The sequence below is a fragment of the Prionailurus bengalensis genome, chromosome F2 (assembly GCF_016509475.1).
Source record: "Prionailurus bengalensis isolate Pbe53 chromosome F2, Fcat_Pben_1.1_paternal_pri, whole genome shotgun sequence".
Lineage (NCBI taxonomy): Eukaryota > Metazoa > Chordata > Mammalia > Carnivora > Felidae > Prionailurus > Prionailurus bengalensis.
The window spans coordinates 64,315,582-64,332,784 of record NC_057353.1 but is presented as its reverse complement, the minus strand read 5'-3'; the positions used below and the strand labels follow the sequence as shown (position 1 = coordinate 64,332,784).

The 17,203-nt window shown below is 37.0% G+C and overlaps 1 protein-coding gene across 2 annotated transcripts in view; it reads right to left on the bottom strand.

The window, feature by feature from the left end:
- The window catches only part of LOC122495760 (MDM2 binding protein), an 83,280-nt gene that overhangs the window by 32,821 nt on the left and 33,256 nt on the right, over positions 1–17,203 (bottom strand). For both annotated transcript variants that reach the window (XM_043601672.1, XM_043601673.1), the window contains exons 12-13: positions 12,253–12,426; positions 10,741–10,848 (exon numbers count right to left, since the gene is read on the bottom strand). In XM_043601672.1, the coding sequence (XP_043457607.1) occupies positions 10,741–10,848; positions 12,253–12,426 (282 nt within the window). The remainder of the gene's footprint in view (positions 1–10,740; positions 10,849–12,252; positions 12,427–17,203) is intronic.

Here is a 17,203-nt window from a genome sequence, read left to right as displayed (position 1 = left end):
CAGAGTAAAGCTTCTGGAGATAAAGATTCCAGAACGGAGTAAAATCAAATAAACCAAAAATAAAGCACTACAAAGGATAAAAATAGGCATTAGATTTCTTAATAGGAACACAACCATATAGAAGACAATAAAGTAACATCTTCAAAATTCCGAAGGTAGATAGTTTTCAACCTAGAAGTATTTATGACTTGTCAATCAAGTAAAGATATTTTCAGGTAAGCAAGAACTCAAAAAAAAATTATGACCCATGAACTTTTATTCAAGTAGTTACTAAAAGATAGTCACCCACCAAACAAGGGAGTAATCCAAGAAGGAACACAAGGGGTCTGGAAAAAAGGAGACTCCAAAAGAAGAAAAGAAGAAAAGAGAAGTCTCTAAGAAGTCAAGAGGTCTAAGAAGCAACCTGAACACAACAGAGAAAAATAGTAAACACTCTGGGAAAAAAAATGAAGAGAAATAAAAAGGAACTGTGTTTGAACATATAATGAACTTATTAAGTAGGTAGAAAAATGTTGGAGCCTCTGGAAAAGTAACAATATTTTGCCTGTACAAAAGAATGGGCAAGGGCGCCTGGGTGGTGCAGTCGGTTAAGCGTCCGACTTCAGCCAGGTCACGATCTCGCGGTCCGTGAGTTCGAGCCCCGCGTCAGGCTCTGGGCTGATGGCTCAGAGCCTGGAGCCTGTTTCCAATTCTGTGTCTCCCTCTCTCTCTGCCCCTCCCCCGTTCATGCTGTGTCTCTCTCTGTCCCAAAAATAAATAAACGTTGAAAAAAAAAATTTTTTTTTAAATAAAAAAAAAAAAAAAAGAATGGGCAAATAAAAATGATCATCCACATCATAAGAAAAACAAAGATTATACAAGAGAGGTAATTATCATCATATATTGCAAGACTCAGTGGTAAACTTATTTATATAGTGATAATAATGTTAAAACTAAACACTGACCAAAATTCATGACTTCACTGTAAAGGGTGGAAAGAGAAAGCAAAGGTGATATGAGAAAGCTAAGTCTTTATCTTCTGTGTTAGATGCCAAGATAATGTCTGAAACTGGCAAATCAAAAAATAGCATACACACATTACTTAAAAAAACTAGAGGAGGGGCGCCTGGGTGGCGCAGTCGGTTAAGCGTCCGACTTCAGCCAGGTCACGATCTCGCGGTCTGTGAGTTCGAGCCCCGCGTCAGGCTCTGGGCTGATGGCTCAGAGCCTGGAGCCTGTTTCCGATTCTGTGTCTCCCTCTCTCTCTGCCCCTCCCCCGTTCATGCTCTGTCTCTCTCTGTCCCAAAAATAAATAAACGTTGAAAAAAAAAATTTAAAAAAAAAAAAAAAAACTAGAGGAAATGTTAGGAAAACCAGTTGGCAGAGTTGAGGGTAGCTGTCTACAAAGACTGAAAGATGGGGAGGAAAAGGGAGAGTATTGCTGGTACATGAAGTTTTCAATACCATTTGCATTTTAAACGATACCCATGTGTTACTTTTGTCAAAACATTACATTTTTTTAAGGTTTATTTCTTTTGAGAGAGAGAGAGGGTGAGTGGGGAAAGGGCGCAGAAAGAGGGAGAGAGAGAATCTCAAGCAGACTCCGTGCTATCAATTCAGAGCCCAATGAAGGGCTTGGTCTCCTGAACCATGAGATCATGACCTGAGCCAAAATAAGAGTTGGACACTTAACTGACTGAGCCACCCAGGCGCACCCAAAATATTACATTTTTAAAACACTTCTGAACTAATAGCATTTTCTTCTATAATAGTAAATTGTAAATTCATAGAATTCAACTCAACATTTATGGAGTTTATCGTCTACAAAGCACTGTGCTGTGCTCTTGGACACAGAGGATTAAAGTCCAGAACATTATCACATGAGGTCGACACATAAATAATGTAAGAGAGTAGGCTGAGAAGAGAGTAGCCGGTCTAGAGATTCTACTTGAGAACATGAGCTTTACAACAATGTCTCTGCAAAATCCCACCCTACCAACATGGATATTGCTAGGATCATTCCAGTTGTGATCCAAGGTGGTTCCTGCACTCAAGAACATTAGTAATGGTAAAGTAAGATTATAAAATATGCTGCTGTTATTACAACTTCTTAGTGAGAAATAAAAAGCTTCATTTCTTTTTATTTTTTGCACAATCTGCTGGGAGTCATTCTAAAATTAAAAGTTATCAGTGGTTTGTTTTCACATGAAAGATGCACAATAGGTAATATGCTTCAGAATTTAGCTCTACATTTTTATTGACATTAAAAAGAAACTTAAATCATGAACCTGACCCATGCTTATTAAAACAGTCGATTACATTACAACATTGGGCTATCTTGAGAGCAGGGTAGAACTCCTTCTGGCCTTGAGGACTGAGAAATAGAAAGAGGGAACAGATGAAGTTTAACAGGATTATGAGCAGCATAATTTACCTATACAAAAAATCTCTGCATAAATGAGTTTGCACACAAGTGTCAAAAGTTTAGGGAGACAAACATTGGACTGAAGCCTAAAAATGAATCAGCAAAAGAATGCTATTTATAAAAAAAGATAGCAATAACTTAGTATTTACTAAAGAAAAAATATAGACCAGAATATTCAAAAGTACCAGAGACTGAGTGTTAATCAGGTTTCTACTAGGTTCTATAAATTTTAAAAAGAAGTGGGAAACTCAAAGTAATGGCCGCAGTACTGGAGCAAAATGACAAGACTGTTGCTGTTTTGGCATTTGTCTTGTATCATACTGAACAATCTTATTTAAAAATTGTCCAGCATTCCTAAATCGTTTCTTTAAAAATCAGTGAAATAAGATATTTAATACTTCCCAATGCAAGAAGCTAAAAGTTACAAAAAATCAAGTAAACATGAATTATAAAATTGTAAGTATTCTAATAGTATTAAGTATAATTTTAAAAATAAATAAAATTACTGAAGTAATTATTAAAAAACTAAACCAAAACAGAAATTTTATTTGACTTTTGTGTTATTGTAAAAAACAAAGTGTCTCAATTAATGCACGTGTATTTTTATGTAAACTCTTCCAGTTACTCTCTCTGATTCAGTACTAATCAGAGAACCACTGGGGATATTATAAGTCTACTCTATGTCTTGTTGATAATTTTGAAAAAATCTTCCAGAACAACTTTTTGTTTTTCAGCAAAGGCTATAATCTTTGTATTGATACTGAATTGTTGATTTTTTCCCAAAGAAAGCTGCTCCTCTTACGTTAGTTTTCACCATGTGTAAATTAATTAACTATACTACTTTTGATACTTTTATATTTATATTTCACTTCTTTGAAAGTCACTGAAATACACTCAGACATTTTACATTAGAAACTTTGTTTTGCTGTCATTTTCTTGTCTTTAGAGATACAGGAGTTCTGAAAAGATGCATCTTTACCCCAGATTTTTAATCCAGTATTGACTCTGGGTACAGGAGAGATTGGTTCAGCAAGTATTTCCATCACAAATTAACTGGATCATTAATATTCATCTATTTCATGCTTTGGATTGCAAATTGGTCATTTCCTGGATATGCTCTGAGCTGGTTTCTCTAGCAGCTACTAGCTATATGGCTTCCTTCAGCTTCAGGCTCCCCACCATCCTCGCGCTTCACCCAAACCTGTGGCATCTTTACAGCTATGGCTGGCACAGCTCAGCTGCCCGTGGCCCTTCTACATTTTCAGCATTTATTCCGTACTTCTGTCTGCTCTTCCCCCCACCCCCACCCAGAGCTTCCAATCATACCTGCAGGCAGCAGTGTAGGTATAGCTTTTAGTATTTCCCTTCTGGCCCAAACAGGGGGGTTAACTCTTCCTACCCAAAGGAGAAATGTATCAGCTTCAGAGAGCTGCCTATTCCACTCTGGCAATCTTTCTTGGATTGGTTGGAAGGGTAAGGAAGAGACGCAACGATGGAGAGGGGAGATATGGAGGGAACAGAATTTTAAAGAGCTGCAGAAGGCCCATGGTAAGAAAGTAGGGCCTGAAGAGGGATTTAGCAGGGGCAGAACAAAGTTAAGAAGTGAGTAATACTGTAGGCTGATGTTTGAAATAGGGGTTTTCCAGCCACAACAATACTATTTCAGTATTTTTTTTTTTTCCCTTGGTTGTAACATGTACTACTTTTTATTGAAACTGATTTGCCTTTGTAACTATATTTTCCTTGAGCTAATATCATGTATACAATTAAAAAAATAAATCAGTGGTTGGAGTTTAAGACTACAGAATTACCCTGATTTGTCCAACTGAAAAAGTAGGTAACTCTTACATAATAATTGAGACGAAGTATTCTAAAATGATTTTTCATTGAATAAAACAGCCTACTGAATTCAAGATGTTTTTTAAATGCTTTTAAAGAAAAGAATGGATACTTTTTATTTTATACTATATCCACTTAATCCTAATATCACATTTTTTCTATATGCAACTAATGAGGCCTCACAATTTGAGTCAACTTCTTAAAAATTCTTTATCAATTAGTTTAAAATAAGTTCATATTAGGTACTAATGAATAAGACTGATAGATGACTAATGAATGTTAACACTGGTATTAACATTTAGTAATAGAAGTAAAACCTTAAACTATGACCATTGGAAAAAGTGTTACTTTCCTGAATAAGAAAAATCCATAAAGCTAACTTCACTCAGTATATGAAATGAATTTTTATTAACAGTCATGGTTAAAGTCTCAATGGTTAAAGAATCAATGCTCAAGATAACAGTAATTTCTCTGTAGTTGCATTTCTTTCTATTTGCAGTCTCTATCCTCCTGTTACAACCAAAAATATATAACAAGAAATTTTATAAAAAGGTCTAGAGACAAAAGTTAAAGTTAGGTAAGATGGCAGAGCAGCATGGAAGCTCTGTTTCTCTCGTCCCTGAAATGCAGCCAAATCATCACGAAACCATTTTGCACACCTAGAAAATTGATCTGAGGATTAACACAACAATCTGCATTAACTTGAGCCATAGAACTCGGCAGGAATTTACCCAAAACAAAGAACAGGAAGAAATGACAGCCAGGGACTTAATCAACACAGATATAAGAAAGATGTCTGAACCTGAATTTAGAATCACGATAATAAGAATACCAGCTGGGGTTGAAAAAGCATAGAATCATATGTCCCTTTCTGGACATAAAAGAAGTAAAATCTAGTCAGGACAAAATTTAAAATGCGATACTGAGGTGCAATCTTGAATGGTTGCCACAGCAGCAAGGATGGATGAAGCAGAGCATCAAATCAGTGATATAGAAGACAAACTTATGGAGAACAGTGAAACAGAAAAAAACAGGGAAATTAAGGCAACAGAGCACGATACGAGAATTAGAAAACTCAGTGACTCATTAAAAAGGAATAACATCTGAATCATAGAGGTCCTGGAGGGATGAAGAGAGAGAAAAAGGGGTAGAAGTTTTATGTGGGCAAATCATAGCAGAAAAGTTCCCTAACACGGAGAAAGACACGGACATCAAAATCAACAAAAAACGACCATCAGCAAGGGATATCAGTCAAATTCACAAAATACACAGACAAGGAAAGAATTATGAAAGTAGCAAGGGAAAAAAGTCATTAACCTGTAAGGTAAGACAGATCAGGTTCACAGCAGACCTTTCTACAGAAACTTGGCAGGCCAGAAAGGAGTGGCAGAATATATTCAACGTGCTAAACCAGAAAAATATGCAGGCAAGAATTCTTTATCTAGCAAGGCTGTCATTCAAAATAGAAGGAGAGATAAAGGGTTTCCCAGACAAACAAAAACTAAAGGAGTTGGTAACCAGTAAACCAGACCTGCAAGAAATTTTAACGGGGACTCTCTGAGGGAAAAGACGAAAGAAAACAAAAAAGACCAAAAGCAACAACGACTAGAAAGTACCAGAAAACACCACCAGAAACTCCTAACTCTATAGGAGTGCCTAACACAATGGCAAGAAGTTTAAATCTTTCAGTACTCACTCTAAATGTCAATGGACTAAAAACTCCAATCAAACACTTCAATCAAAAGATACAGGGTAACAGAATTGATAAGAAAACAAGATCCATCTATATGCTGTTTACAAGAGACCCATTTTAGATCTAACGACGCCTTCAGAATGAAAATAAGAGGATGAAGAGCCATCTATCATGCTACTGGTTGCCCAAAGAAAGCTGGAGTAACCATACTTATACCAGACAACCTAGATTTTAAAATAAAGACTGTAACAAGAGATGAAGAAGGGCATTATATCATAATTAAGGGGTCTATCCACCAAGAAGATCTAACAATTGTAAACATTTGTGTTCCCAATGTGGAACACCCAAATATATAAATCAATTAATCAGAAACATAAAGAAACTCATTGACAAGAATATCATAATAGTAGGGGACTTCAACACCCCACTTATAACAATGGACAGATCATCTAAGCAGAAAATCAATAAGGAAACAATGGCTTTGAATGACACACTGGACCAGATGGACTTAACAGATATATTCAGAATATTTCATTCTAAAGCAGCAGAATACACATTCTTTTCCAGTGCACATGGAATATTCTCCAGAATAGATCACATACCAGGACACAAATCAGCCCTCAGCAAGTACAAAAAGATCAAGATCATAGCATGCATATTTACAGACCACAATGCTATAAAACTTGAAGTCAACCACAAGAAAAAATTTAGAAAGACAACAAAAACTTGAAGAATAAAGAATATTGTACTAAAGAATGAAGAATGGGTTAACCAAGAAGTTAAAGAGGAAATTAAAAAGTACATGGAAGCCAATGAAAATGATAACACCACAGCCCAAAACCTCTGGGACGCAACAAAGCCATCAAAAGAGGGAAGTATATAATAATCCATGCCTTCCTAAAGAAGGAAAAAAGGTCTCAGATACACAACCTAAGCTTACACCTTAAAGGGCTGGAAAAAGAACAGCAAATAAAACCCAAGCCAGCAGAAGGCAGGAGACAATAAAGATTAGAGCAGAAATCAATGCTATCAAAACCAAAAAAACAGTACAACAGATCAATGAAACCAGAAGCTGATTCTTTGAAAGAATTAACAAAATTGATAAACCCCTAGCCAGTCTGATCAAAAAAAAAAAAAAAAAAGAAAAAGAAATAAATAAGTAAATAAATAAAATCAAGAACAAAAGAGAAGAGACCACAACCAACACTGCAGAAATACAAACAATAATAAGAGAATATTATGAGCAATTATATGCCAATAAATCGGGCAATCTGGAAGAAATGGACAAATTCCTAGAAACATATAAACTACTAAAACTGAAACAGGAAGAAACAGAAAAATTTGAACAGTCCCATAACAAGAAATTGAATTAGTAATAAAAAATCTCCCCAAAACAAGAATCCAATTAACACTCTTCTGAAGCTGTTCCAAAAAATAGAAATGGAAGGAAAACCTCGAAAATCATTCTATGAGGCCAGCATTACCTTGATTCCAAAACCAGACAAAGACCCCATTAAAAAGGAGAACTACAGACCAATTTCCCTGATGAACATGGATGCAAAAATTCTCAACAAGATATTAGCCAACCAGATCCAATAATATATTAAAAGCATTATTCACCATGGTACCTGGGATGCAGGGCTGGTTCAATATCCACAAGTCAATCAATGTGATACATCACATCAATAAAAGAAAGGACAAGAACCATATGATCCTCTCAATAGATGCAAAGAAAGCATTTGACAAAATACAACGTCCTTTCTTGATAAAAGCCCTCAAGAAAGTAGGGATAGAAGGGTACCTCAAGATCATAAAAGCCATATACAAAAGACCCACTGCTAATATCATCCTCAATGGTGAACAACTGAGAGCTTTCTACCTAAGGTCAAGAACATGACACAGATGTCCACTCTCGCCACCAATATTCAACATAGTATTGGAAGTCCTAGCCTCTGCAATCAGACACCATAAAGGAATAAAAGACATCCAAATTGGCCAGGAGGAGGTCAAATTTTACTCTTCACAGATGACACGATACTCTATATGTAAAACCCAAAAGATTCCACCAAAAAACTGCTAGAACTGATCCAGGAATTCAGCCAAGTTGCAGGATATAAAATCAATGCACAGAAATCAGTTGCATTTCTATACACCAATAGTGAAGCAACAGAAAGAGAAATCAAGGAATGGATCCCATTTATAATTGCACCAAACCATAAAAATACCTAGAAATAAACCTAACCAAAGAGGAGAAGAATCTATACACTGAAAATGATAGAAAGCTTAAGAAAGAAATTGAAGAAGACACACAAAAAAATGGAAAAATACTTCATACTCACAGACTAGAAGAACAAATATTGTTAAAATGTCGATAGTACCCAAAGCAGTCTACATATTGAATGGAATCCCTATCAAAATAATACCGGCATTCTTCATAAGGCTAGAACAAACAATCCTAAAATTTGTATGGAACCAGAAAAGACCCTAAATAGCCAAAGCAATACTGCAAAAGAAAAGCAAAGCTGGAGGCAATCTCGGACTTCAAGATGTATTACAAAGCTGTAATCATCAAGACAGTATGGTACTGGCACAAAAATAGATACTTAGATCAATGAAACAGAATAGAGAATCCAGAAATGGACCCACAAACGTATGGCCAACTAATCTTTGACAATGTAGGAAAGAATATCCAGTGTAATAAAGACAGTCTCTTCAGCAAATGATGTTGGGAAAACTGGATAGCGACATGCAGAAGAATGAACCTGGACCACTTTCTTACACCATACACAAAAATAAACTCAAAATGGATGAAAAACCTAAATGTAAGACAGAAAGCCATCAAAATCCTGGAGGAGAAAGCAGGCAAAAACCTCTTTTGACCTCGGCCACAGCAAGTTCTTACTCAACATGTCTCTGAGGCAAGGAAAAGAAAAGCAAAAACAAACTACTGGGACCTAATTAAGATAGAAAGTTTCTGCACAGTGAAGGAAACAATTAGCAAAACTAAAAGGCAACCGAGGTGCGCCTGGGTGGCGCAGTCGGTTAAGCGTCCGACTTCAGCCAGGTCACGATCTCGTGGTCCATGAGTTCGAGCCCCGCGTCAGGCTCTGGGCTGATGGCTCAGAGCCTGGAGCCTGTTTCCGATTCTGTGTCTCCCTCTCTCTCTGCCCCTCCCCCGTTCATGCTCTGTCTCTCTCTGTCCCAAAAATAAATAAACGTTGAAAAAAAAAATTAAAAAAAAAAACTAAAAGGCAACCGAAGGAACAGGAGAAGATATCTGCAAATGACATATCAGATAAAGGGTAGGTATCCAAAATCTATAAAGAACTTATCAAAATCAACACCCAAAAAACAAATAATCCAGTGAAGAAATGGGCAAAAGACATGAAGAGACACTTTTCAAAAGAAGACATCAAGATGGCTAATAGATACATGAAAAAATGCTCAACATCACTCATCATCAGGGAAATACAAATCAAAACCACAATGATACCACCTCACACCTGTCAGAATGGCTAACATTAACAACTCAGGCAACAACAGATGTTGGCGAGGATGCAGAGAAAGAGGATCTCTTTTGCGTTGCTGGAGGGAATGCAAACTGGTGCAGCCACTCTGGAAAACAGTATGGAGGTTCCTCAAAAAATTAAAACTAAAACTGTCCTATGACCCAGTAGTTACATTATTGGGTATTTATCCAAAGGATACAGGTGTGCTGTTTTGAAGGGATACATGCACCCCAATGTTTATAGCAGCGCTATTGACAATAGCCAAATTATGGAAAGAGCCCAAATGTCCATTGACAGCTGAATGGATAAAGATGTAGTGTGTGTGTGTGTGTGTGTGTGTGTGTATACATACAGTATTACTCGGCAATCAAAAAGAATGAAATCTTGCCATTTGCAACTATGTGGATGGAACTAGAGGCTATTATGCTCAGCGAAAGTAGTCAGAGAAAGACAAATATCATATAACTTCACTTATATGTGGTACTTAAGATACCATGCAGATGAATATAAGGGAAGGGAAACAAAAATAATATAAAAACAGAGAGGGGGACAAAACATAACAGACTCTTAAATATAGGGAACAGAGGGTTGCTGGAGGGGTTCTGGGTGTGGGGATGGGCTAAATGGGCAAGGGGCATGAGGGAAGACACCTGTTGGGATGAGCACTGGGTGTTATATGTAGGGGACGAATCACCAGATTCTATTCCTGAAATCAGTATTGCACTATCTGCTAACTAACTTGGATGTAAAATAAAAATGAAGGTCTATAGCAATCAGGATAAAAGTTAGGTATCTTTTCCAATATATAGCTAAAGGGAATGAGATACAAAATTTTCCTAAAGAAACGTTTTTATGAATGTTAACAGAGATGTACGAATAAAATACAAAGATTCTAAGTCTGGTGGGAAAAAAGTTGCAGAGCATTTCTACTCTGCATTACCCTACCAAGAGTAGTTCTACAAATGAGCATTATACCTAAAAGGCAAAGAATGTGAGAAAAAGTGTGAAGGGTGCCTGGGTGGCCCAGTCGGTTAAATGTCCGACTCTTGGTTTTGGCTGAAGTCATGATCTCACGGCTTCGTGGGTACAAGCCCCGCATCAGGCTGTGTGCTGACAGTGCAGAGATGCTTGGGATTCTCTCTCTCCCTCCCTCCCGCAGTCGTGCTGTCTCTAACTCTCTCAAGATAAATAAATTAAATAAACTTTAAAAATGAAATTTAAAAAAAGTACAACAATAACAATGCATTATTTCTGAACAAGTAAACATTTAATGAAATGTACAAACCATTACTTACTCAGACATTCTTTCAAAGCCAAAGCCTGGACATTAGCTAACTGTTTCTCTCTCTGTATAAGTTGCTCCCCAGAAAAATGTGGAAGTGACAAGAAGTCAAAAGGAAAGCCTGAGAAATAAAAAAAAGTCAGTATTAAAGATGTTCTATGACAATAATATTGAGTTCCCAGGAAAGTGTTATTACATAATTTTAAAAAACAAGTCAATTACTCATCTCTGTCTTGCTTATTTCAAAATAAATAATAATTAAGATGCAGAAATTAAGCATACTAAATTATTTTACATTTTAAACTCTAACTAACCTCTTAAATTGAGGGAATTTAGGTAGAATAGAATTTCTTCCATCACATTTTCTTTTACAGGTCAGCTACTCAAGCCAGCCAGTCTCTAAAGATGCTCCCAACAAACTACTCCTGTTTACCTGCTGTGTAGTCTTTCCACAGTGAATCCAGGCCAACCCTATGAAATCAGTAAGGTACTATGGTAAAAGGGACAGTGAATGACTTCTAGGCTAGGTCAAAAAACCCTGAGGCTTCTTAGAACAACTGCTCTAAGAAAAGTTGGCAACCGTGTAAGAAATCAGACTACCCTGAGACTAAAGTGTCGTGAGGAAGCTCACTGGCTATGAGAAAAGGACCTGTGAAGAGAATGTCATCCTAACCCATCTCATCTGCTCCGTCATCCTAATCCAGGAGCCAAACGTGTGGCTGAAGAAGCTGTCTTATACAACAAGCTGCACAAAGTCTTCAAGTGGATGGAGTCTCAGCTCTAAGTGGGACTTCAAAATAGAACCATCCGGCTGTGCCCAGTCAACCCACAGGACTACAAAACATAATAATAAATAGGCATTTTGAAGCTAAACTTGGAGTGGTTTGTCATACAGGGATGGATAATCGAAATGTAGAAAATGAAAAGAAAAAAAAAAGATGGGCAATAAAACAGACTAAGATTCTTGAGAGGAAGTAAAAATGAAGTATAAATTGTAGAAAAATAATATGTGTGTAAAGTGGAAAACACTGAAAATTTCCTATTTAGCACTGAGGTCTGACCTACTAAATTTTACTAGGTAGAATGAAAAGGGGCTTAATTTAGAGTACAGACTCTAAATTGTTCAAATATGCTATTGTATGTTTGAAATAAAAGGCAAATTGAGAGCGAAATGGAGTTTGGGGAAAATAAGTTCATTAAAAACCACATAAGGTTTTTTTTTTATTTTAAAAAAAAAATTTTTTTTTTAACGTTTATTTATTTTTGAGACAGAGAGAGACAGAGCATTAAAGGGGGGAGGGGCAGAGAGAGAGGGAGATACAGAACCTAAAGCAGGCTCCAGGCTCCAAGCCATCAGCCCAGAGCCCGACGCGGGGCTCGAACTCACGGACCGCGAGATAGTGACCTGAGTCGCAGTCGGACGCTTAACCGACTGAGCCACCCAGGCGCCCCCTAAAAACCACATAAGGTTTAACTACATATACAAACAAATATAAAACGTTTTCCACCTGAAATCAACACTTACTCAGTTTGGCTTCTTCTGTCTTTGCTTTCATCTTTCCATGAATGAAACGGAGTGCAAATGAGCCATTGATCTGGTTGGCTGAGTGAATCAAGGTGGCTTTACATTTTCTCTTGCCAGCACCTTGTAACAGGAGATAATAGCTGGAGCACTCACCTTTCACTTCAACATCTGGAACTAAGCAAAAACAACTATCTTATAAAGTATGTGAAAATTCAGCATGCAACACCACAGAAGCATACATTTGACCCATAGGGTATAATGACTTTCTATGTTATTTGAAAACAAGCTGTTATGCAATACATTTCAGGTAGCACTTGCCCATTTAACTCAGAAAAATGTAAGCAGAGAATCGTAACAAAAAGGATGCAAAGCATAAACACTGTACTTTAAATTAAACTCTGTACTCATTCATTAGCTTTTGATATGGCCTACTAGAGTTCCATGGTATGTTTCTTCTATGACCCCACTATAATGTATCAATTACTATTTCCAGCTTCTATTTCTTTAAAATGGAATAAACTGACCCCTGCGAGCACACACAATTCAGGTGGTGGGAGCAGAAGTGCACAGATACACTTCAGGGTAGCTTTTTGGTCCTTGCAGTGGGCATCCATAATGTATTTTACAGAGGGAATGGAGAGCATTCATTAATCTGGCCCGCCAGTTATGTGAAGGTCAGTTAAGACAGCTTCTTGTATATTTTAAAAACAAATCAAGTGAGGGTTATAGCGAAGGTCAAAGAAAAACTGCGAAGCCTTTGAGATTAAAAATAGAAGTAGAGTCCCTTTTTGTTGAAGATGGTGAATTAGAAATAAGCATTTTCACCGTCTCCTGAAATTCCACAAAATGAGAATAAAAAGATTTTTTAAATAGCACAAATCTACAAGGACTAATATCTGATAGAAGAGACAACAACTGATTTTAAAAGCAGGAAAGCAGATGAATAATTGGTAACAGACTACTGAGGAAGCTGAGAAAAGATAAACAGTGGAGAAAGCTTAGAAGCAACATAATTTATACCACAAACCCTGACAAGACTCTGGGATGGTCCCAGATGGCACTGGAAGCAACGTGAAGGTGAAATAGGAAAACAGGTCGAAGTCTGTGAGAAGCAGTTTGGCATCCTGACCACTCTATTGAGGCACATGATTGTCCTGTCCCCAGCCCAGAAGTCTAGTGGTTTACTCCCTGGAGAAAGTAACACAAGCTGCCTCTCGCCTGAGAGCTACTGGACAGAGAGTATGGTTAGAGTTAATTATCAGTGCATTAAGTAAGTACTTGTATATTGAATATTGAGACATTTTACCCTTCTCTATCTACCTGACTTCTAGAATTTTGGAAGCTAGATAACAGAATTGAGCTTTCTTTTGGAAATATGGTCAGTCCTAGAGGAAAGACTAAAGAATCCCAATGTTGGTGTCAGCTAGGTTCCCAGTTGAGATCACCCTAAAATGAAGATCACAGTCAACAAGCTACAGCCATGCATCCAAGTTTTCCCATTAGTTTTCTGGTACTATCTCTTAAATGTGAGCAGGCAGCCAAACATCATAGGACCTCAAGGAAAGTTATTAGTATGAAAACCAGATGCCAAAATAAACAGAAAACAAGTGACTTGCAGGAAACAAAGAATATGCAGTAAAAAGAAACCATACACACACACACACACACACACACACACACACACACACCCCTAAACCAAACATCCAATCAGGTCACTAGAATCCTCAGAATAGATACTGTATCCATTAAATAAGAACAGAAAATTGTAAGAACATTAAATAATAAAGAGCTTGTGGAAATGAAAAATAAGAAAGCACAGACCTATATTTCACCTAAAAGGTTAGAAGAAAAAGTTCAGTGAATCTACAGAATGTAGAGTAAAAAGACAAAGAAATGGAAAATAGTAGAGGAAGAGAAAAAGAGACAGACACACAAACCAGGAATAACATCTAAACAAGAGTAACAGAGTGAGGAAAAAAAAAAAAAACAGAGGAAAGGAAATTATCAACAAAATAATTTTAAGAACATTTTCCCCAGTAAAAAGACAAGCTTCCAGGCATGCTGAGAGCCCAAAAAAGAACAAAAACAGACCCACTAAAGTGCATCGTCATGAAAATTCAGAAGACTAAGAACAAGTAGGTTCTACAAAATTCCAGTGAAAATATGGGCTTCCTGTTAAAAAAAAAAAATCAAGAATGAGAACAGCACTAGAATTCTAAACAACAGCACTAAAAGCAGGAACATAATGGAGCAATACCTTCAAAATTTCAGGAAGATTTTAGAAAATATGCTCCACCAAAATGGGGGAGAAAGAAAGAAACAGGAAGATTAAAGGATCCAGGGACCAAAAAAGAAAGGGCAAAAGAAATTTCTATGATGATGAAAAAAGAGTCTTTTAAACCCAAAGCTATGGAACAAATCTAGAGAGTAAAACCAACCAATCTGGATTAGCCAGGTTATATAGATCTGGAAGAGATTTTTACATATACATGATTGATGGGATACTTAATGTGCTCAAAGGTACTGAACTCAGTTTTACCACTGGAGGAAGGCTTTGTGACTGGATAGAGAAAAAGAATCATTGACTCTAGGTAAAACAGAATAATGCACAGGACAGGAAAATAAGATATATTACATGGCTCAACTGTGAAGAGTGATTACATACTCATAATAATTAAAACTATGAATATTAATTTACAATTACTGGGAGGATAGGGAAGTGAGAAGAATGTGAGTGTGTGGTAGGGGTGAAGAAACTTAGAGGAATCACACTTCCCTGTTTGAAAACTTACTACAAAGCTACAGTACAGAAGACACTGAGGCACTGGTATAAGGACAGGCATACAGATTAACAGAATTCAGAGGCCAGAAATATACTCCCACATTTAGAGTCAAATGATTTTTATTTATTTATTTTTGAGAGAGAGAGAGAGAGAGAGAGAGAGAGAGAGAGAAAGTGCGAGAGGGGGAGGGGCAGAGAGAGGGAGAGTCCCGAGCAGGCTCCACAATGTCAGTGCAGAGCCAGATGCAGGGCTGGAACCCACTAACTGAGATCCTAACCTGAGCCAAAGCTGGACGTTTAACCAACTGAGCCACCCAGGCGCCCATACAGTCAAATGATTTTCAACAAAGGTGCCAAAACAAGTTGAAGGAGAAGGAACAGTCTTTTCAACAAATGCTCTTGGAACACATGAACATCCAATATGCAAAAGAACAAAGTTGAACTCCCACCCATCCACCTCTCAGTGGATTAATTAATATACAAAAAATTATACAAAAATTAATTCAAAATGGATCATAGATATACATTTAAGAGCTAAATTTTAAAACTCTTACCATAAAAAAAGGCATCAATCTTCACGACCTTGGATTAGGCAATGGTTTGTTAAATAAGAGACCCAAAGCACAAAAAACAAAAGAAAAAAAAATAAAAAGTTGAATTTCACCAAAATTAAGAACTTTTGTGCTTCAAAGTACATCATCAAGATAATGAAGAGTCAAGCCACTATGGACCTGGGGTAATAATGATATGTCAATGCAGGCTTGTCATTTGTAACAAACGTACAATTGGGGTGGAACGTTGGAAACAGGGGAGGTTACATGTTTGTGAGGACATGGGCTATATGGAAACTGTACTTTCTGCTTAATTTTGTGGAGTATTGAAAACTGCTCTAAAAAAATAAAGATTATTAATTTAAAAAAGAAGTACTCATATGGCAAGGCTGCTGTGAAGATTAAATGTGAGATGGTACGTGGAAAGTGCTTAGATCATTGACATATCCTAATTATTCAGTAAATATTACTAATTAATAAAAAAAGTCAATCTGCAGAATAGAAGAAAGTATTTGTAAATCATATATCTTATGAGGGATTTATATCTAGAATATATAAATAGCTCCACAACTACAATAATAAAAAGACAACTAACTCAATTAAAAACCGAGTAAAGGATCTGCATAGACATTCCTCCAAAGATATATACAAATGGCCAATAAGCACATAAAGATGTACAATGCCATTAACCAACAAGGTCCTGTAAGTCAAAACCACAAAGAGATACCACTTTACCTCCCTTGGATGAATATAACAAAAAATATAGACAATACCACGTATTGATAAGGATGCAAAGAAAATGGAACTCTTATAGACTGCTGGTGGGAATATAAAATGGTACAGCCACTTTAAAAGTTAGGCAATTCCTCAAAAGCTAAACATATAATTAACACATAACTCAGCAATTCCACTCTCAGGTTTATATCCAAAATAATTTTTTTTTTTAATTTTTTTTTTAATGTTTATTTATTTTTGAGACAGAGACAGAGCATGAACGGGGGAGGGGCAGAGAGAGAGGGAGACACAGAATCGGAAACAGGCTCCAGGCTCCGAGCCATCAGCCCAGAGCCTGACGCGGGGCTCGAACTCACAGACCGCGAGATCGTGACCTGGCTGATGTCGGACGCTTAACCGACTGCGCCACCCAGGTGCCCCCAAAATAATTTTAAACATATGTGTTCACGCAAAAATATGTACACAAATATTCACGGCAGCATTATTTACAACAGCTCAAAAGAATCAACAGCTAAAGTGTCCGTCAACTGATGTGTGAATAAATAATGAGTGATACATCCAAATGACAGAGTAGTATTCAGCAATAAAAGGGAATGAAGTATTGGTATGAAGTACAACAAAGATAAACCTTAAAAATATTATGCTATATGTGTGTACACACACACACACAGGAAAAAGAAATTTGTGTAATTAAAAAAAATTTTTTTAGGTTTTATTTGTTTTGTGAGAGAGTGAGAGAGAGCTTGAGCAGGGGAGGGGCAGAGAGAGAGAAAGAGAGATTCCCAAGCAGGCTCTGTGATGTCAGCACGGAGCCCGACATGGAGCTCCACCTCTCGACTCGTGAGACCATGACCTGAGACAAAATCAATAATTGGATGCTTAA